Source organism: Papilio machaon, chromosome 15 (genome assembly GCF_912999745.1).
Source record: "Papilio machaon chromosome 15, ilPapMach1.1, whole genome shotgun sequence".
NCBI lineage: Eukaryota > Metazoa > Arthropoda > Insecta > Lepidoptera > Papilionidae > Papilio > Papilio machaon.
In genome coordinates, this window is record NC_060000.1 from 3,159,447 (window position 1) to 3,183,310 (window position 23,864).

General features: G+C 33.3%; 1 protein-coding gene across 3 annotated transcripts in view; it reads right to left on the reverse strand.

Moving 5' to 3' along the window:
* LOC106721038 (protein gustavus) overlaps nt 1-20,972 on the reverse strand; it is a 93,325-nt gene extending 72,353 nt beyond the window's left edge. The window contains exons 1-2 of one of the 3 annotated variants that reach the window (XM_014515897.2): nt 5,535-5,587; nt 4,785-5,065 (exon numbers count right to left, since the gene is read on the reverse strand). In XM_014515897.2, coding sequence (XP_014371383.1) covers nt 4,785-4,852 — 68 coding nt within the window. In that variant the 5' untranslated portion in view covers nt 4,853-5,065; nt 5,535-5,587. Of the gene's footprint in view, nt 1-4,784; nt 5,066-5,179; nt 5,490-5,534; nt 5,588-20,728 lie in introns of those variants that run through there. The other 2 variants (XM_014515895.2, XM_014515899.2) reach the window with 2 other exon arrangements.
* Nucleotides 20,973-23,864: the final 2,892 nt, after the last annotated feature.

Consider the following 23,864-nt stretch of genomic DNA (forward strand, 5'->3'; position numbering starts at 1 on the left):
TAAATGTAAATAACAATTTGTATCAAAGATGAATCGTAATATCCTTATTTACGATTCTTATTCCTTTTCTTTTAAAATGTATTACAATTACAAGGTATTTCTTTGATTAGTTATTTCATTGGATAGTTACGAATAAATTTACAATAAACCTTTAACTAAGAATATAATCATTTACTTAATAATATTCTTTCTTAGGAATGTTTCGTTATTAATTGAAATAATAGTTAAACGTTTTATCACTTTTGAGTATACGCATATAACAAGAAGGGTAATCTGCACAAATCCGTATGCGCAACCGAGAGCCATAATGGAAGCCTAAAGACAAAGGGGAATTACAAAGTAAATGCTAGTATTTCAGTTCGTTATACATCCTACGAATGAAACATGGAAAGGTATCTACCGTCTATACTGTAGAACAAGTGCCATATCTCCCTTATGTTGCGAGCGGGAGCGGGCGGTCTAGACAACTCTACAGGGAATCGAGACAGATTGTCATTGTTCTACAGACAAGTTAAAAGCTAAACTATTTGCTTGCTTTTATATTAACTAAATCGCATATGTTGGTTATTTCTTTTAATTTGAAGAAGATTAACATCGGTTGTTTTGGAAATCCAATGTTGCTTGTGCAACCACAACAGACGGGAATTAGTTTTATTGGAACGTTAACTTCTATCGTTATTATATATCTCAACAAATTCATATTAAAGTATCAAAACATTGAAAGGCCATAGTAAGTTAAAATCTAGTTAAGTATATTTAACTCATCACAAAACACTGATTATGATTCTTTATGAACAATAATAAATGTTATTATATGAAAGAATATGGCCTTATGTTGCAAATATTCCGACAATGCTAGGAATATTAAACCTTAGAATATGGTATTGGATAACATTTCCATTTGGACAGGCGTAAACAAGTGCTTTGTTGTTTGGTTGTGAGTGCACTGTAACTGGGAATGGAACGTCGTAAATGGAATTAGTTCCCTCAGACCGGTCAGATTTCTGCAAAGACTGAGTAGGAATTTGTTACTCAAACATGGATACTATATTCAACTTCATTATACATATCTGATGTGGTCTTAGGAACGGTAGACAATTAACCAACTATGTCGTGTGGTCGACTGAAAATTTTATTTTATATGCCTTAGTTTGTCGTAATATATCTAAATGTTTTGAAAAAACTAAAAAGTATGTTGAAGTGGCGAGAATGAAATGTCGATGGAAGTGAACAGAAAAAAAAAATTGAAATTAAACTAAATTAAGTTTTCCAACTGTCGTTTTAAAAGTATTTGACGTTATGAAGAACGAAAAAGTCACTGCAGTTCTCAGCTGCTACTCCTAGCTGACTTTTTATGACATATTTTATAATTAAATTGTCAGTAACCGTAAGGTTCACAATTTTATACAATAAACAGTTAACATTTTGCCCATACAAAATTACAACGCGTGAAATTTTAAAAAGCTTGATAAAATTAAAGGATTTAACCTTGCTCCATTAGGCGTGTAGTCGTAAATTCTGTATGGATTGCCGCTCGCATCTCCGATTCCGAAGCGAGGTCGAGACGTGAACGACGCGGGTGGTACGCCCCGCTGAATATAAACGTTGGCTGTAACATCACCACTAACCGACGAGCACTGCTACTGCCTTGTATTTCAAACGTACATAAGCATGGAGAGGTATGAGTGACCGTAAAACGTTAACCGCGTGAAATATAATATTCATAGTACAATATCATTGTTATTGTTTTGTTTATTGTAGCTGAATATTTAATGCGGTGTGCAAATAGAAACTTGTGTAGCTAACTCTGGATCATGATTTATAACTTTGGTTCACGGCGCTGGAGAAATAACTTTAACTTTAAATTAATGGACGCCTTGCTCGATTATCATAGCGAACCTACCTTATGTAATGTCTGTTCTACCTTGTGTATCTCGACAGTTAAACATAAAATATCTAAAATTGGGAATATAAAATTATAACAAACATTGGACTTATTGATGGACGTAGGTAAAGCAACAATGTTAGTAGATATATGTAATCTTTTATTTTCCAAAGGTTTTATTGAACCTAAATGTCTTTTATACAAAAAATTATGAATATACTTATAGGTATGTCTGTCGAATATACGAGTAAAAGCATATAGTATTTACTGATAAATAGGGTCGATTACTCCACAAAAGCCAATTATTGTCTAGACACTATTGATCATATATGTATGTAAACGTAATTTTTGGGTAGGTATTGGTATTATCCAAATAACAACGATCTTGTTTGCTTCAAACATATAAACAGAATACATAAGAATTATTTATAAAGGGTAAAATTATTATTGTTATTATCGTTTAACACAAATAAAATTGATATTGGCGTGTTCCCCACAACAAACAAGTAAATACTGCGTAGTTAATTTTAACGTTCTAGTACAAAGTTATATTCGTGTTTTCTATCCAATTTCAATGGACAGAGAATCTTATGAATTTTCTGATAAACTGGAACTATTGTATATTCTCTGTTAATAAATTCTTCTATTTCATTTTTTAAATAAAATTTACACCACAAGAAGGCTATTCAGACAAGAGTCGGTTTGGTAAAAACGACTGTCATATTAAATTTTACCAGCTCGTTTCGTAGACAGCAGTTAGGAAGCTGTACGAATAAATTATGATCATGGAACTGAGAATAAAAATATTGCCATTATTTAAATACGTTTTGTTACTTCTTCTTTATTCAAGATTCAGCTCATTTTCGCTTCTAGTACGGGCTTCTAAGTGACATTTGAAGAATCTTAATGGACTCAATTTGCATCTCTCAACCTCCTTTAAAGTATATTCAAAGAAGTATGCTAATATAAAAATATATTACATTAAGAATGTTAATAGCGCATTCGAATTACCAAAAAACGGCAGAGTAACAAAAATACGACACGACACTCGTTATTAATTATCATATTATATCAAAAAATTAATTGTAAATAACGGCAGTAACTATAAAATGTTACAGAATACAAAGTCCAAGGCAAAAGAAAAAAAAAACATTTAGCGTAATTCGCCGTTCATTGAAATCTCGAGATAGAGCCATTGGAAAACTTCTATTAAATTTTCGCATAAAAAATAATGTCGTCTAAAGAGAGGCCTGTCAAATGAGCAATACAATCAGAACTGTCCTAGTTCTGATTGTATTGCAAGATGGTAATCAAACTAGAAATTCAAATTAGGTCTCAAATACACGAAATAATTGAAATTATATATGTTAATCATACAAAATCATATTTAATTTGAAAGACTCCCATGAAAGCTTCTGTAATTGGAAGGGTTTCGCAGACACCTTTTGATATCGAAATATCAAAGTGCTCCTTTGATGTCGAAAGAAATCATTTTATCAAAAAAAAATAGCTTTAACAAAGAAGTAATGTTGAGAATGAAAGATATGGTGTAATATAAAATCAATCGTTTCTTGAACGATGTAAATAATTAGCTTACAGTATAGGAGATATTTGGCTTAAATACTGACTAGAAACAAAATTAACAAAAATGTAGTAAATACAAGCAATTATTCGCAGCAGTGAACACTGCGCGTCGGTTTGCAGTCGGAACCGTTAAATAATTAAATAATAAGGATTTCGAGCCATTTGGCAGATTTGTGCGCTTCGAAGGGGTTAGATTTGTTCTATTTGCTTTGGTGATTGCCTTTTGGATTTCCGTCCATAAATCCGAATCTGGAATATTAATATTTGATTAAAGCGCCTTTTGGCTGCAACTGTGCGAGGGATAGTGTACCTTATGATGGGAAATAGATATAAACTTAAACAGTTTATCGCTTAGAAAGGCCGAGATAGTAAACTGTGTTCCAAAGAGCTTCTTGAAGTTCAACCTGTTTTGCAGTATACCGTTTGGCTTTTGCACAAATTTCATTCGCTCGCCGTGGGGCTAACTGAGATTCGTGTTGCTAGTTTTGCGTTTGTTTGTTCAAACAATGCACTATGCACTACGCAAATCTTGGTACTATGTTGGAATCGAATTATTGTTTTCTTACGAACTCGATGTTGCTTTGTTTTCTTTTTATTATTCTTTATGGCGATCTGGTTGCCGTTTTCAGGGTTATCATTAGGAACGTTGGTCAGGAAATTCCAAGCCAAATATTATTTATATTTAGTAAAATTACTAACGAAACCATAGTATTCACACCAAATTTTTTAAAATACATAGCAATTTTATACGGTGGTCCAATTACAAATTAGGTCTCTATTAAAGGAACAAGTTAGGTTTTAAAAAAATATATAATAATTTCGATGTCAATTTAAAGCAATTTAGGCGTTCGGACGTATAAAAATTATAATGCAAATAACGTAAATGCTTGTGCACAATACATACGTGCTTTATGCATAAATACAACATCAATAGGCGTACCCTTTTTCATGTATGTGTAGTTTAGTGCGTTTTGTAAATTTACATGCATTTAGGGCAATGCTCTGATACGATTGACGCTATATCGTGTATTATCGGTAGCAATGTATTGCGCATATCATTTTGTTGCTGACGTCGCGGTCGTGACAAGGAACAAGACATGTGTTCTCAACAAAGATATCTGTTTGTGGCAGTTACTGCATTTAATTAGAACGTTCTTGCGTCAGGTCTAAAATGTCCATGTTTACAAGTTTGTCACGTGTAGTATTGCACGTGCCTTTGTGTAAATTAGTGCGTGTGAATGTATTTGTGTCGCGACACACAGCCCGCACGGAAAGGCGACTGTTTGCATGTATGTGTGTAGGGTGTGCAGGGTACCTAGTTAGGTCAAGAGCAGCTGGCATTCCAGCCGGCACGAACCACCAGGACGGCAGCGGTGTGCACATCCACCGCAAAGGCTGCACTCACGCGACCATGCGCCGCTCGATTCCTTGCTCGTCCGATAATCAACACCAACGACACATTCACCAGTCTCACTTATAAAATCTCAACTTAGAATCGTAATAACCATAATTTAGGGCGCTTTGAACTTCTTAGAGAAATGAGAAACAGTAAGGCGAAACCGTTGACAACTTAGGCTTCACTCCGCAAAGGTTTTTCTGTTAAACCAAGGATGAAATTAATCGTTGCTTTAATCCAGTAATTTATAACTTAAATGCGCACCCGCGAGTGGCAACAGGACTCGGACAAATGACTACGGCACCAGTATTTACATTTCAAATAGAATCCGTAGTCACAGCGTGTAGACGGTGGCGCGACTGCGATGGAATAAAAATATTAGAGCAATAAAAGGGCCGGATCGCAAGAGTCGGGATATCTCAACAAAGTTTAGGGGAGTCAATAATTAGAGGGAGCGACTGCCTGTGTGAAAAAAATAAGGGTTCTTATAGCGGTAGCGTTGAAGGGATGGGGAACGAAAAACTTTTTTCGAAAATAAATGGAACCGAAATTCCTTGAATTTGTCTGATGACAATATATATTTTATAAATATTATATGTAAGCTCGTAGAGTTAACGGGATAGGAGTTTAGCCAAGTCGCTAGCGGGCAGTAGCAGCTAGAGTACGTACGCGTAGGAAGGGATCGCGACGAAGCGCGAGGCGCTCGGTCGGTTCGTCGCTTCGTCGCGGACTGAGCGCCACGGGCCGCGCGCTAACCCTGGCAGCGTGCCGGCGTGGCGTGCGCGACGTGCCCGCGCCTCCTTCGTGGTCGTCTCCACACGATATAATCTCGCCAAATTCATCATGACATAAAAGGCTTCCGTGCGGACGACGATCGAATGAATGCTCTCTCCTATTGTGAATAATAACTTGTGACAACGGAGTAGTAAGAATGAGTGGATTGTGCGGAAAGAAAAGATAAATATATTACGTTTTTATACGGGGGTTCGATTTTTATAAGTGAAAACGTATTGTTTTGTGTAATAATAATAAAACGCAGTTAATTAACTTATATCGTTTCTATGTAGTAACTAGCTGTTGCCCGTGACTACGTTCGCGCGCACTTAATAAAAAACTTAATTAGTAGCCTATTGATCTCAGACTATGTCACTTTTACATCTATGCCAAATTTATGCGAGATCCGTGATGCCCTTCTGGAGATACCTTCAAACAAACATCCATCCTTCTATCTAAACTTTTGCATTTATAATATTAATAAGAAGTAAGATGCAATTTTTTTTTAAAATGTAGGTAAAGTGTTAAGCAAATAAATATAAGTGCTTGCTATTAAGCATTTAATTGTTACTGCGTTATTAATCGTTATACTTAACACGAGGCAGAAATGCATTGGAGAGTGTAAGGTAAAAGTGATGTTGCGTGTAGGGCGTCACGTTGGAGAGCAGATGTGAATTGTCCCGAGTGAGCGGGCGGTTCAAATCACCACTGGTAGTCTCGGCACGTACTCGCAGCATTGCCCATAAACTAATCCGATATCGGACGTCACACCATTGAACCGTACGATACATAGATACGGAGGAATGGAGAAAAGAAAAGGGAACGGAAAAAATGGCCTATTACATAATATTATGATGTTACGCTTTAATGTCATAAATATTGACTTCGAATATTTTTATTACATATTTTCATCCTAATATTGGTATGGGCGACACAGCATATTTTTTTACCCAACTACATTTGCTTTACTTAAAATAGTCAAATAAGTTTAGGGGTGACCTTGAGTCTTGTGGTCCGATACAACGTTTTTAAGATGATTTATGAAAACTATTGTTATTTTTAATAAATAGATAACAACATATATCAAAATTTTATTTTATAAAAGTGGACTCAACAACATTACATTACAGTAAAGGTTCAATAAAAAGATTTTGACGCTTTATATTTTAACGAAATTATACGTAGCTCAACACCACAAAATGGAACGAAAATTGCCATGGAAAAAAAAAAGAAGAAGAAATATAGAACTTTATTTGAAATGCTGCGTCGACATAATCCTATAAAAATCATTAGTTGAAATAAAGCTTTATCATAATAACACAAATAGAATATTCTGTTAGACACTGATAAACAAGTAAACCAAAGTTAACTTACTACTCAATTCCAATTACAGCATGACATACTTCGACAAGAACTTTGACACACCGACAGGCAGGTATACACTAAGCAAACGCTAAGTTTATACAAAGTCGGTTTTATCTCTTAAACGTATTTTAATTATTCAACGTATATTTTCTAATTAGTGGTTTCGGTGAGGTAAGTTATAAACTTTGATTATGATAAACTTCCCCAATTTAAGACGGACCTAATACGGATAACCGTGTTTCAGACTGTCTAGAGTTAAATGCAAAGAAAACTTCTGCCGGGTAAATTAATTTAGCGGGATAATTAAGACTAGGAATTCATTGAAAAGAATGTTCTTTAAAAATTGCTTCGCTGCGGCCGTCTGCGGAACGTGACTTTGTTTATTTAGGTGTAGCTTTACCCGTGGCTACCTCCGCACTGATTTCACTTTATAATTACGCTGAACGGTATTCTTAATCCTGAATCAACGAAGATTGTAAGAAAAACAATATTCTGAGCTCGCCCATGGCAAATGTACACTTCAATAAAAACTTATCTATATTCATTACCGTAACAGAAGTAGTTACAGCATTCTATGTATTATATTTTACCACTTTTGCTATTTATACCTGCTATTAGTACTAGGTATACTTGTAATTTAAAACACGCACTATTAACGTGGGTTTTCAATTTGTAAAAAAAACATATTGTCACAGCACCAGTTTGGCCGAACAACACAGAGTGAGAGATAAGTTGTTATAAGCATTAAAATTTTTCATATTAAAAACCAATACAACGGTTAAAAATCAGCTCATAAACATAAAGATTTCTATTTAAATTTTCATAAAATCGAAGCATAATCTCTTTCGTACTTGTCATTTGTCACCAACGTTACAAATAGAGTGTGCTAAATTCAAACAAGTCACCAACAGCGCTCCCTACAATTTAAATAAAATCTCCTCGGTGACCGCATCACCAATTTTCCGCCCTACAATCACCGAGAGTAAGTCGTCCACGGCCCGTCCCTCGCTATAACCCATTCAAACTATTGAAGCGTGGATTTTTCGCTCGAATTTTTTTAAGTGACGCTATATGGACAGGCAGTGAAGTGAAAATCTTTTTAGAAACATTTCTTTACAGAGATAGTTAGGATTAAAACTTATTGAGGTAAAAATATATTAACAGATCAATAAAGAATTATGTGTAAAATTAGGATTGATTTGTACAGTTCAAGATTGGCTCCCAGTTTATAATATCTCTAGTTAGATTATAAACTGACACGGTGCGCGCTCAGTAGGTTATTGAGAAAATAATTTTAAAGCGCGCTACTACTACTAGACTTGCCTTCTTGTCTTTACGAGTAAACGTTTATAACATTAATTGTAAGTTAATTGGCTCGATGATCGAAGGAAGCAATTAAAGTAATCTAAAGCTATGTAAGGGTTTACCAAAAACTATCAAAAACAAGAGCTGAAGTCGTCCCAAAGTTTTCTCAAAGTTCATCACGTAATTAACAATTAGCACTCCACCACTATTCGGTAGAAACTTGTCCAATTCCATGTTGTTTGAAAATGTATTAGACATTAAGTAAAGCAATTAGAAAATCGTTTCCCAAAAGTCATCTTTGTATTCAAAATGCTTAAAATTTAATGCAAATTAAATTTTCACGAAACAATTTGTATTCCATATTATTTCTGATAAAGTATTAAAGTGTGGCTTTATGTTATAGTATTGGAACATGCTGAAAAGGCAAGCTTAGTTGCTTTTTGCAATGTTAATTTTGCCTCTTCAAGTCAGTCAGCTTCTGATGTATTATGTTATCAATAATGCTGTTTTAACTCGTATTTATTTTTCCTACACCATTTCCATAGAAAATTAAAATAGGAATGCCTCAAAAGGTATTAAGGCTAATTGTTGTATTGTTCTTAGTAGCGGTAGGCCATTAATGTCACTATCATTGTGTTAATATGGAGTGTTTAGTATTTAATAGTCTACGCCCAGTCGTCAGATTGAAACAATAACTCTTTCCGAGGAATACAACCAAGGTCTAGATGCTAAACGGTTCGTGAGACACGCTAATGCTTTATTTGTATACATAATCAGCGGCCAATACTCGCCAACTTTGAATTTTTCTAACTCGGTAGAAGCTAAAATAAAAAATTCTACTTTTGTTGAACTCTCAAAGTGTTTTGAATTTCCCTTTAGAAATAAATATACTGTTTCACTTGGGAATACGTAATTTAACATTTAGCTAAGAGTAAATTAATTAGAAGTTTCATAGACTAATGGAATAAATATTTAAATAGTAAATCTATAGTCGGTAAATGACCTGCCAGATACATTTTTATGTTCTCAGAATACTTATATTGCCAGTAATAAGATATGTGATTATCGTAAAAAATTATTAATATAAAATTGTATAATATTAGAATAGTTAATATTCGGCTTATTAAAGATTTTTTTATAACACAATTAATACTATTCCAAATCCGTTTTTCATATATCGATTTATTTCTGTAATTCATATTGTGTTGAGGGAAATAATTCAATCTGAATTGATGGATTTCAACGATTGTGGATGTTATACAATTTCGTACAAGGGTTTATCCTTAAGGAAATGGGACACTAGATTGCGTCGCTGAGGCACATATATGAAAACGATTTGCGGTAAGTTCCACCGAATGACATGTCGGTAACTGTCGATTGTGTATCTGATGTATCGTTACCTTGATATTAGAATTGTGGCAGTCGTTCCGAACCCTCTTTTCTTTCGACATGTTTGGGAATTCACGAAATATATCTTTTATTTTGAAGCAATTTTTGAAACCGCCGGGAGAGGCGTTCGTTTGACATGTTGTTTTCGTTTGTATTTCCCAGATATAAATAAAATGTAACGCCTTTTAAGATGTCAACCATTACCTTTAGCTTCATAAAATAAAAGTTACTAGGCCATATAATCAGATGATCAAATATCATTATGAATTTTAGACCTAGACAAAATGTTACCTTTTTGAATTATAATTAACACTCTGTGGACCAAAATATTTTTATTTTACCATATTTTAAGGTTGTTTCCTTTTAAATAACTTTATTGAAAAAAAAAACTATTAGGTTAAATAAAAATAAGCATATGTGTAACATTATTTTTCAAGACACATAACGCTGCAGTGGCACAAGGTGAAATTCGGTGCGAGTGAGCGGTTTGAGGATGTCTTTGAACCAACGAACCTTGGTCGCATGTCCTGACGAGGATAGTGTCTTACAAACCATTTATTTTCAAACTGCAACGCTGACAAAATGAATTATCTTGAACAAATAAATGTTATACTATTTTCATAAAGTTTTATGAAACCTTAGTCAGATTAAGTAATTTACGTCTCATGTTTTCGAATTAGATTGTTTTAGACAAAGACGCTATTTGTTTTATATTAAAGCATACTTAATCTTCTATTATATTATAAATCTTAATATTACTAATGATAGAAAGTTTAGATAAATGGATGGATGGGTGGATGATTGTTAGAAGGTATCTACAGAACGGCGGCATGGATATCGCTGAAATTTGGCATAGATATAGAACATGGTCTGGAACACATAGGCTATTTATTAAGTTTTTTTTTTTATTAAACATGCGAAGACGGAGTTGCGGGCGACAGCTATTGGTAAATACCTAATAGTAGTGTTGAGTCTAACGCTTATCATGGAGTATTTTGCTTTTATGAGCCTGCGGACCGTCAAATTACCATGCTGGTGTATTAGATATTGTACTAACACTATTATACTAATTAGTTCATTTAGATTATTTATAGCAATTACGATTAAATAGCAGTTTTAACAACAACAGATAGAAAAGATCAGGAAAAAACATTGTTTCAGCGCGATAAATACTTTCTTTTGCTTTGTAATAGTTATGCCAATAAAATTATTGGTAACAACTAGTTCAACCTTTGTGGACAGTTACCTTAGTTATTTCTTCTATGTTTCTTATATTTTCTGCATTATATTTGTTTAACAATCTTCGGTGTTTATTTTTACTGATGATATAGACTTTCTTTGGAAAGACTGCTTCTTTGCAAAGCGTCAATAGTGTGTAAACATTTGATATATTTCCTTACCATAAATTTGTACTTATTTCCATGATATTAACTGGTAAATAACCAGTTAAACGATAATCAAGCCATAAAATACGATCCTAATTTTAAAATATAGAAACTTTAAACACATTAAATTTTCTTTTTCTTTTTTAAATGTGTAAATTTGTGTTGTGTTTGTCGTTATAAAATACATAAAATAATGTTAGTATTTGATAAACAAAACTAACAATAATAATTTAATTAATTGTCACTTTGAAAGTTTTTCATATTACTAGCTGTCGCCCGCGGCTACTTTCGCGCGGAATTAAAAAAAAAACTTAATAAGTAGCCTGTGTGTTCTTCCAGACTATGTTTTATATTTATGTCAAATTTCATCGAGATTCGTTGAGCCGTTCTGAAGATACCTTCTAACATACATACATCCATCCATCTAGACATTTGTCCATATAATATTAATATGAGATGATAATATGATGGATAAGTGTATTTTTGACATAAGAAAAAGTACGGAAAAAATTCTGTCTTTATACCATAATATTCGAGGTTTATTACAAAAAATGTTCGGTCCAAAATCTCGGAGGCGACCATCGTTCTTTCTAGTAAAATAAATGGCAGGCCCATTTCGCTAATAACACAGTCGTAACTAGGTACACCAAGTGACGCAGGGATGTGTCTGAAAACTTAAAGACTGAAGGCGTTTAGTGACACTTGGGTTTACATTTTATGAGGGCGCTTCACGTGCTCCCGCCTACCCTCTTCATTTCCCCTTGAATGTGTACAAAAAAAAAACGATTTAAGACAGTCCACGACCGATTCAGACATCGGTAAGTTGGGACCAAGACGATAACCTGTGTAGTGTGAAGCGCTTGCATTACATTGATACCGTCTTATGAATTGTAAGATGAGGCGGCAACACAAATTGGACGTTCGAATGTTTGAAAGGTATGTCTGTCAAATGTTTGAAGTTGGGCGATCATGCCAAACGCCTTGAAAACTGTTGGTCGCATTAGCAAAGTCCGCATAGAGCTCAAGCACTCTCTTGCCAGACTGTTGGCTTCAATCTGAAAATTGGTGCGAAAATATTTCCTTACGTTATTATAGAAAGCACTTCTCATCAATCTTTCCTAAAGGGAATATTTTGGCTGTATTTAGTGTACGATATTAAACATAAGCGGGATAGAAAATTATAGGAAAACAACTATTAAATAAAAATATCAAAACATTTTTCTTTAGCCGCTTAATAAAAGGATTTAATTACTTTCAAAGGTTAGCTAGATTTTTAATGTTAAGCTACATACTAAATTACCTATTTTCTAAAGCTATGGAAATTTATTTTGAAAGATCGCTCGCAAAATACCGTTGGGTTAAGATAATTTGAGTGATTTGGCAAATCTACACGTCATCATTGGAGAGGAAACACGTAAACTCGAATTTCGCATCGGAAGTTGTCGGTAGTTTTTCGCCTACGAACCGAAATCGTCCTCAGCGTAGGATGCATACATAAACTACAAATTGGGCATTTACTAAGGTCACTTACCGTGCTCATCGGACAGAAAGACTGGGTAATGAATCCGAGAGAAGCCTTGGGACTGCTTTACGAAATGTCGACAGCATTTTCGTTATTGCATAAGGATAATTAAATAAAAGCTTTTTGGCAACTTGCTTACTAATATGGTAGACACTTGTAAAATTTATTTTAAATAATACGTTTGAACTTTAACTTCGTGTAAATTTATTTTGTTAAAAATGTATGAGTGATGACATTTATAAAATTGCTATGTTCATATAGTATGCATGCAAGTGACTCTTTTATTTTTACTTATAAATAAGCAAAATACATCGTAATATATAAAACAATACTGTGTTTCCTAACACTAACGTTCTAATTATAAACAGATAGATGAAGGTCAAGCGAAGAATGTCTTATGAAGGAAAAAAATGACAAAGGGCACTGGCGAGTTATTTCCTTTGTCTACGCTTTCATAAAAAAATATAAGTAAGTTCTTCATAAAGGCGCCATATTTCATTTGGGACGACGTCACAACCTCGCTTGGTGTAGCCTTCAAGTCTACTTACTATTTGAGCACCGCGAGGTGGCGTTGCGAAAGTTGACAACGCGGCACGTGAGCTGCTTGCCGAGGAATTCTTATTCTTGTTACGATGTCGTTTTGCATTAAGTTTCCTTTCTTATTTCAACTCGCCGGATTTAATGGCCACCCCGGGTACAATAGATCTGAGCGAGCAACTAGCTGCTCCGATATTATATATTGCTTTTTGAGCGGTAAAACTACGAAAGTACTTATTCAACTTTTATCTTTTTCCACTATGCTAATTTATACGCTTTAAGATCGTGGAAAATATTATCACTATTATATTGTGAGACAAACTACCATTGTCGCTGCAACTATGAAACAAATTACACTTAGTTTTGAACTCATTCAGAGTTACGTAATATTTTTAAGATAACAATATTTCTTTTCTTTTAAAAGTAGTCATTTATCCTGAGTCGCTTTTCCAATTTCTGCAAAATAATTTTGGTTAAATGTTATCGATGACGCGTATACAAATGTAAAAAGGAACAAAATTGATTCTATGATTGTCAATTGAATTGGATATATCGTATAAAAAGGACAAAGACGACATTTCTTGAACAACAACCAAATAATAATTGTGTTTTCCCTCCACAAGAATAATAAAAAAGTTTGAATTAATTCTAAACAACACAGTGGGAGAAATAAAAGTGTTATCAAATAGCATCTTATAATGGAACACACAAGCCCACTGAGTGGGCACGCGACAATGGCTTCGCAACTGACACGTATGAAGGACATTAAAAAGAAAATTGACGCCGACGATTATTGTACGGCGAAGGTTTATTCAAGTACAGAATGGATGATATCATACGATAACAATGGTGTGTTGATAACCTTTATATAGATACTCGGCTCGTTCGTTAATAGAACCGACGCCAACGTCGACAATATGAAATTACGAGCCACTCTTGGTCGTACCTAAACAGTGAAGTTATGTCCATACTCGTTAAACAAACGGCTAGTCCGTTCACAAGGTTGGCACGATGGCGCAACTGGGCGTTTAGAATCTCCATACTAACCGAAGAAACGGATTCCGTAATCCTAACGACAAATGGATAGGCAAGGACTACGACTGTCGACTCATCCTTGCGTTAACCTTGTGCCGGCCGTTTAAGATTCTACGAAATTGTTTATCGCTGTGTGAAAAGCTTATATGCATGGAAGGATTAAGATTTAAATCTTTAATACAGGTTTTATTAAATGTTATTCTAAGTTTTTTCGTACCGATTTATTTTGTAATCTGTGTTAATTGGAATGTCTACTTCTATCATCTAAAGTAGATTCTACGAAATCCGAGGGCTTGAACACAGTTATTTAATTTACGCCCACAAAATAAGACAGATCTGAGGATAAATAAGTCATCGTTTCAATTTCTACTAGACGTTAAAATTTCATATTACTGAGAAAATTAAAAAGAAGCAAGAGAATTGTCTGATTGCTTGTTTTTTCGAATAGAGGATTATAATTACTCAGTTTGTTTAGTGGTAACTTTAATTTAATAACATATACTTAGTTAGAAAAAAAATATAGAATTGTTATAGACATTATAGTCTTGAGCTTTTGGGCTTACTTTTATTCTATTATTGAGGGTAAACTTTATTATTCTTTGTTACGATTTGACAGGCCAATCTACAGAGGTTAAGGGAGTCACGGAAATACATATTACGTAAGTAAAAAGACAAAAGAGGGTGACGATGAGACAGCGAAAAAATTATCTACTAATATCGGGGTAGCGTCGCGTCGTGCAGAAAACAAGGCTCTTAACAAAACACGTCCTTAGTATCTAACGAGCCCGGCGCCCAGATCGGTCCATCCATTGCGTAACTCGATTAATCTTCGTCAAGGCAACTCGATTGGACCGATGCCTACAACCACGGCCTGCCGCTGCGGAATCTTATTAAATGTATACCAGCTTGTTATTGTTTGCCACGCATTGTTACAATTCATTAATAGTCGGAGGCTGTCAGAGGCGTAGGATTAAGGGCAGGTAAAGTGATTTGCGTCAGCCAAACTTTATCAAAGCCCCACCAACTTCTGTACTGTATGTTTATCAATTTATCAAATAATAGCCGGTAGCCAAAGAATAGTAGGTAGACTACATAGTTTTGTAGCGAATACGAAAGAGGATTTTATAGTTATAGTATACTGCGATTTTAATGTAAGTCGTAATAAAAATAGCCTTCTATGGGCGTATCATTAATTATTAAACTGGTAATTTTAAGAAACTGTTAACAAGGAAAAACAGCTAAGAACATTTTCTTGAATGAATTCCAAACCAAAGATAAATTATAAAATCTGTTACCAGATATCGTGACCAGTGAGTGACGTGCTTATTGCGTAGTCAAACAATTAATTATAAAGGTACCCAAGTGCCTGTTATGTTACATGTCCGCACTATTTGAGCGTTGTCGGCACTAGATATCGTGTAAAGATACTTCAGGGCGGTAAATAAAGAAACATAATTAGATAATTAACATTCTCTACCGTAGGCACTAACCAGTGGTCTTCATATATATTTATAATTAATGTTTTTACCTTTATTTTTTCCTTATGACTGTCGACGCGTAACATCTTTGCGACGGTGCAACGCAAACATATATGAACTAGGAAATAAAATGGAATACAAGTACGTAGCATGAATTCAGAGTTAGTTGTCGACCATTTGATTTGTAAGATAATATTAAGAGCGAGGTTGAACGTCCTAGACATTCTCAAGGTCTGCACCAGCTAGTCCAGCTGAGTGGTGACCGTCCACCGGTTCAAGGGCGACGGGTGAATGCCACCGGTCGTGTTTTTTACCACAGTCACTTGCTTACACGATCGCTCTTCGCGAACCGGATAACTATTGCTAATAAGAACTAATCGACAAAGTCAGTATACAACTAGCATACGCGTGACTGACGTCAAAATATTACTCTGGTATAGATTTATGGCAGCTATTGTGAAGGAAATAGGTTACAGAAATATGTTGTCTCTCATTTCTCAGAAGGAGTAACGTGCTCGAGTTTCACATGTGTAAATAGGTTTTTTCAATAATACTTTACTATTTTCTTTGCCAACCAAGAAAGGTTTTTGGATTACTTTGATATAACTCGGATATATTCCAAACAAAACAAATATTAATGTATTGGATAAAGAATAAATATGTATCTTATACAAGAAGGTAAAAACGTAACTGTGGTAGAATAAATAGAGAAATAAATGTGAACAGTCTTTTATTCAAAAACCTAATGGAATATTATGTCTCTAAATACTTGTATATAACTTTTAATATTACTTTATAATTAAATAGATTGTATAAGTTATTATAAAAATATTAGCTAATTTCAAATTATTTTATGGCCAAATCACCATAAGAATTCTCAGGTAGATTTATTAATACCAATAAAGAATAGATACTTTTAATATTTGTCAAACTCAGACCAAAGTTTAATTATCCTTTACAATCTTATATTGAACAAACTTTAACAGATGTAAAAACAGAAAAACTTTTTGCAACTCTTTCGAACTATGGATATTTCTTTCCAGGATAGTTTCTCTAAACAAAATAAAGAAATTCCGGGTAAGAGATAACAAGTAACACCTGCGGGGATGCGAAATAACTAGCTATAACTAGGTAAAAGCGTAAAACCTTTGTTCTTTTGCGTCCGAGACTCGAGTCGACGAAAAATTATCTTTTTACTTTTTGTCGAGTAGCTCCCGGCCCCGAGCAGGTAGACTGGTGAATACAATAACGTTCATAACACAGGTATGCTGCTTGCTTCGACTTGTGTACGTTCAGACACGTATCTTTGTGTGGGGAAATATAGCCCAATCCCTAACATCACGTTGATATTATGATTTCTTTGCAGCGCTTTCTCTTTACATTTGTTACTTGATACACTTTACGCCAGTCTATTTAACATTAATTAAACGATGAAGACAGTGTCAAAAATATATTAGATTTTGGTAGATACAATATTTTTCAACAAGGCCAAAGAATACAAAGGGAACCAAAGTGAATATACTGGCAAATAATTTACAATTTTTTCTTCGTCGCCCATTTTTATTCGTGCATCAATTTATAAAGGGTGATTTTGTTATAGAAATAGATTTTATATTCTATTAACCGTAATGATTTAATAAACTGTATTTAAGCAGTAAGCGAATATCGTTTTGAGGTTTGGTTTATTTATCTCATATACGTTATTATGTTTGATATGTTCCCAAGCCGCGGGGAACGAAACCGCTTTCGTTTTATTTCAATACATATAATGGAATATTATAAATAATGAAAATATGCACATGACAGCGTGGTTGACCGGGACTCGCAAACACAAATTTATAATTCGTCGAGATAATAGAACAAATAATAAATGCACAAGCTCTTTATTTTAAATCTTTTAACACAACAGGAACTGACAAAATTTATAAAATGTATTTCCGAATAATTGATGGTATCATTTAAAGTAGGTAAAAGCCTAAATTTATCGAAGAAATAAAAGATTTTTTAAAATAATTTGATTGTTCCGTAAACTAAACGCAATTGCACCGAAGCAAAAAAAATCTGATATATCTATTTAACTTTAACATAATACTAAGATATAAATTTAGTCTTATCAAACGCCATTGCGCACGAACGGTTTGAATTCTTACTCATGCATTCGGAACATCTATTTTACTTCATCATTTATAATACTCAACAAAAAGGAACTGAATAACTTGAATGAAAAGTTATATATTTAAATTCAATTTCAATGTAACTTCTATCTACAATCAATTTGTTTCATATTAAAATATAAATCTAAGAAATGAAAAATAAAAATGAAATTAATACTTAACAATAAAAAAAAAAAATTGGTAAATTTGACTCATATTTTCTGAATTAAATGTTCTGATTATATATCTATATATCTTCATCTTGAAGAGAAATCTTCAAAAGATATAATGTACTGTTTTGATATTCAAATTTGATAACCAACTAGCAAGTATCCAAATATTCAAGTAAGTATAAAAACATTACCGTGAATATATTTATTATATGCATAATAAAAGAATATTATATATATTCAAATATAAAAATAAAACAATAAAAGACTTTTATAAGTAAATATTACATAATACATATATATTTGTTTTATTTTGGCAATGTAAGATTTTAAATTTAATTGCCAAGTTTTTTATTGTCCTGGAATTACAAGTATAACAAGATTTATTCAAGCCGTACTTTGTTAGGCCCTTATTTTTGAATCCAAGGATAATGGGTACAGTTTTTTTTTTGCAAATTTATGAATTTTTCAGTTAACATTATACTAATATGCCCTACAAAAAAAGTTCTAGTTATATTTAGCATTTTATATTTTTTTATGTGCAGTGTAAACGCACAACAAAGTAAATCTTACTATGTTACTAATATTATAAATGCAAATGTTTGGATGAATGGATAGATATTTGTTTGAAGGTATCGCCAGAACGACTCAATGGATCTCGATGAAATTTTGCATATATGTAGATCATAGTCTGGAAGAACTCATAGGCTACCTAGTATTATAGGTTATAATTGTCTGTGTGCAATTAAAAAATATGTTTTTTTTTTAATTCCAAGCAGAATATGTCGCGGGCAACAGCTAGTTAATTAATATAAACAGTTTATTTGTATAAAAGTTAAGCTTGTAAATTTTTATGATATAACCACTATAATTAAAGTTTGCATTTTGTACTTCTATGTACTACATGGCAAAGTAAACATAGGTACTTATGACAAGACAAAAATATAAAGGTTGGTTCTCCAATATTTGATTTCACCTAAAACCAAATCCAGTCAATAGTGCTAACATTTCTTATTTAGGTTATGACATCACCAGAATTAAACCCAGACCTTTGTAAGTCTAATCATTCAAATCTGTAATAAGTACAATAAGAAAAAAAACATGTGGCATATATCAAAGTAACAATAAGTTATCAGCAAATGTATACAAAAAAATCTCTAAAGTTACCATCAAAGGCTACATCTGGAGACAACCCGTGTAAGACAAGGTTGTCTATTGTGACCTTTTTTTGTACTGTAACATTTGCATAAGTGAGTTTGCTGCAGATTAAAGTCAATTTCAAAATTAGATTGGTAAGCCATGACACATTTAATAGAATAGAACATATTTAAATATTAATTGTCTTCAGGGGAGTGAGAAGAGATGGACAGCAGTGTCCGACTACAGGGCCAGATATCTCGGTCCGCCGAGGTCACCGCCAGAGATCACCAGCAACATTAAGGGACTGCTGGGGTTCTTTGGCGAGCTGGGCTGGCTGGAGTAACCCACAGCCTGCCTTCACGCAAAATACGCGCTTGTCGTGGAGTTGTGGAAAACTGAGCCCCTACTACTAACTAACTAACTAAAGGGAGTGACGATTGGAATGACTAAAGATAGAATGTTCTTAAGACAAAAAACTGGTGTGCCGACCCTATGTGAATTGGAGAAGGACAGGGACATGATAAATTGTGTTCAGGGGAACTGATGAGTAAAAAGTAGTAAACTATTGTACTTGGTATTTGATTTGGCACCTTTAGAACAACCGCACCATACTCGACTCCAGCATACATAATGCCATCCAGAGCGCCGAGAACCGCATAGAATGGAGAACCACCGTTCGCTAAATGGTCAAGAGGAGAGGTCGCTACCCTCAGTGGGGCAGTAAGTGAAGTGGAATTTCCCCTTACAACCTCGCTAATCTGCATTTTAAAATTCCCACTAGCTATATCAAAATGTTGACCCAATCATAGTTCAATATTGCATTTTTTTAAACAACCATTAGATATAATTCCACAAAATGTGATCTGAAAACTTATTTGTTGTTAATAGCTATGTCATATGGTTGTTATAACTAAGGTTTCCGATGTACCAAATTCAAAGAATTTTGTCACATCAGTCAGAGGAGTACTCTTGTTCTCTATGTTCCAAATCAAATGCTGGGTGCTATACAGTGTTTATGTGATAATATTTCAGACACACATTTGTTAAAATAACCTAATATCAACAATTAAAGCAGAAATGCCTTGTCACTACAAGATAAAATCAAGTTTATTAATTTATAAGAATCACATGTTTTGACGATTACATATTAATAAGATAAAAGGAGCTAATAAGTAAGAAAATAGCTTTATTTTATAGTTTTATACTGGTAGAACACTTATATTTGGTAAATAATCATAATGATGTTGTATTTATCGTTAGAGTAACATTTTAACATTACAATTTACTATTATGGAGATCGCATTTATAAATAATTAACGTTCACATTGGAAAACAACATTTTGTAAATCTTCTGCTATGTTTAAGTATACACCAGTATATATATAGATATAGTGTTATGCATAGTTTGTTATTTACATACCATGAAGTTGTTGATTCTATGAAGGTATAGTAAAATAACTAACTTTATTTTTAGTTCACATATGTTTATTAATAGCTAATGGAAATATGTCTGCATCCAATAAGAATTACGAATCCAAATACCAGTCGAATCGATATCCAATTTTTCTATCAAGCCGAAGCGTCAGTAGAAACAATGAAAAGTTTTTTACCTTCTTTTTCGTGACTCCACGATGCCGCTTTAGTTTCCCAGCGCTGAGTACAGTTATTCACGGCACTTATCATCACAATACATTAGAACGTTTTAAAAATGTTGTACCATTAAAGTAGGATAATTATATTTACTATATTAAATTAATTTAAACGTAAAATATACAAGCAGGATAATACAAGCAAGGGTTTGGGCATGACACAAAACAAACCAATAGAAAAAGAGAAGGACATAAACGCGACGCGCATGCGTACAATTAACGGTTTGTTGATAAAGCAACTTTGTTCGGATACTTGTATAATGCACAGTGATTTATTTCATCAAAATGGAATTGTTAAAATGTTAAATAATTACTGAATTCCAATACGCTGGAGGACTTCTGTGAGATTTTCATTTTTTAATAAAATTTAATACAAATTAATAACTTTTGAAATCCCATCCACACAAATGAATATTGAGATCTTAAAATCATTCTTTTAAAAAAACAATTTAAGGCATGCGTTTTTATGTTAAAATTACCCTAAATTGCGAATTAAAAACTTGTTTCAAAAATTACGAAGCATTAAATAAGTTCCTAAACCGAGAAATTATATAGTCTGTGAAGTATGACAACATTTTCACTAATCAAGTGTCTTACAGTGACATCTAGTATTACGAGAGAAGTTTATCATATCGGTATCGTCGGTAGATGTCGCTCTACAATGACAACAGGTTTTTTTAAAAATATCTGTGGCATTAGTTGATTGGCTTCCACGATAGAGGACTCTGGATAAGGGAAAATTTAAAAAAAGATATCATTTTAAAATTTAAGTAAATTTTCACAATACAAAATTGTTTATAAAACAAAAATTTATAAACATATTTGAAAGTCCTGTGCAAAGATGAGGAAGTGCATAAACGTTTTCTTATTATGTAGTTATTTTTTTGAAACAGTGTCATCTATGTAACATTATATGAGTGCATTTGAACATGGCTCGTACACATATACGTATGTACCAAAAATATAGCTACCCGACAGGTATGTGACGGGAATAGCGGTTTCTTTAGTTTAAAATGTCATTGTAAAATGTGAAAACTGGCCTTAAAAGTACAGTTTTCTAAATTTTGTCAACCCTCGCCTATTACAGTATTATATGTAATGTATTTAGTTTACCTCGGTATTTTATGACATAATTGTAAGTAGATACGTAGCTGTGTACGTAATACAAGACATTAGACCAGTGATTCTCAACCACTGTGCCGCGGCACTTTTGTGTGCCGCCAAATTCCAAAAGTGTGCCGCCAAATTTTGCAAATATATAACAACGTAAATAATATTAAATTATATCATTTAAAAAGAAAAATATTTTTAACATGAACATATGTTTAAATCCACAAAAAAATAAATTATTTTATTATTTGCTTTGCAACGCGGTTTTTCTTAGTGCCAAATTATGATGAAGCGGCATGCATAGCAATAGGAATATGTCTCAAGTCGGCGCACACTTGCCACTTCTGCGTACAAAACATGTTGTTTTAGTGATAGTTGGTATTCACAAGGTGTTGCATAGTAGTTACTGCACCTTTTCTTTCGTTAAAATTGGCAAATGTATGTGATTCGGTTTAATATTAATTTAATTACATGTAGTATCAATTTATAAATTTGTAAACTTATTAACTTTGCAGTACATATATCCAATGATTCACACGGTACTTGTTTTACACGTTTTCGCTTTTACATGGTTTTCCAAATAAGTTTTTTTTTGTTTTTATTGCACTCTACTAAATGCTACTGTGATTGAACACTTGCTCTGTGTACACATCTCACGGGGAATCCCGAGCTTATGTGCTGACTTGCTGCACACGAACACTGTGTCTGTATTTCTTCACATAAAAGAACAACGGCAGAAAAATAGTTGAAAAAAAAAATTAGCGTCTAGAAATGTCATATATATACAATTAATTTTATACAGTTGATAAAATATTTATGCAGTGTGTTGTAGTAAGTAAATAATTTCTTACTTTTTCTTTGTGTGCCGCCAAATTTTGAAATCGTTAAATATGTGCTGCAACAAAAAAAAGGTTGAGAATCACTGCATTAGACTCTTCAAAACCTTTAACGTTTTTGTTAGAAGTGTCGTGTCTCCTAAATTTAATTAAGCGTGAAATTGAGAATGCTCTAAAGTAAATTACAGATCATAACTCTGTCTTTTGTCATGCTCGTTAAAACTGCTTCTAAACATATGGACTCTTCACGCTTTAAAATGCAAGGACTTCGCTGCACGAATTCTTCTCATTTTTACACTATAGAAGGTAAATGGCAGGCAAATGAGTAAGTTAGTATTATTAAATTAATGATAAATATGTACATAACATTTTAAATTTCAAAAGATCCAAAAAAGAGTAGATGTATCTGCAATTCCTGGTTGTTGTATAGGTCTTTTGCAAGTCTATGACACGGTAATAATAATACCGTGAGTGAGAGAGATACAGTTATACACAATTCCTGTGACGTGACAAAGACAGGGATAACTATCTTCCGTCCCTTTCTGCGTACCAGGGTTTGGGCTTTGTTTGGAACAAAGGTTGTCCCCTACAAACAACCTAGGTTGTCCCTAACAAAGTTTGACATTCGTGCTATTTTTCGAAAATTGTGAGTACTTAGTGGCTGTAATTGTGCAAAAATATTTTGATATTACAGTTTTAGTAAGGTAAAGTTTATAAAACATGGTATACTGCTGTATCGTCGGTTGTAAAAGCCGTAGTGAGCGAAAAGAGAAAAACATAACCTTTCACTCGTAAGTACTGAAACTACGCACTTATTCACATGTATTCATACAAAATAAGGAAGAAAATACAAAATAGTTGTTCTTTACAGTCTTTGTAATAACTAATATGTTAAAATACGTGTAAAATCAGCTAAAATAAAATCGTGTTTTTCGAACATTATGCGCCCAAACGCAGATGTCATTTGTGTCAAATAATATACTGTAGATCTGGGAAACAAGCGGCCATATTAAACTTCTTTTCAAATTGGTTGGTTATTACCCGTAAAAATAATACCACCATCTTGTTGTAAAAATTACCCTGAATTTAGGGGAAATAAATTATAGTATGTATAATGTATATAAATGAAACAATTCACATTTTTATACTAT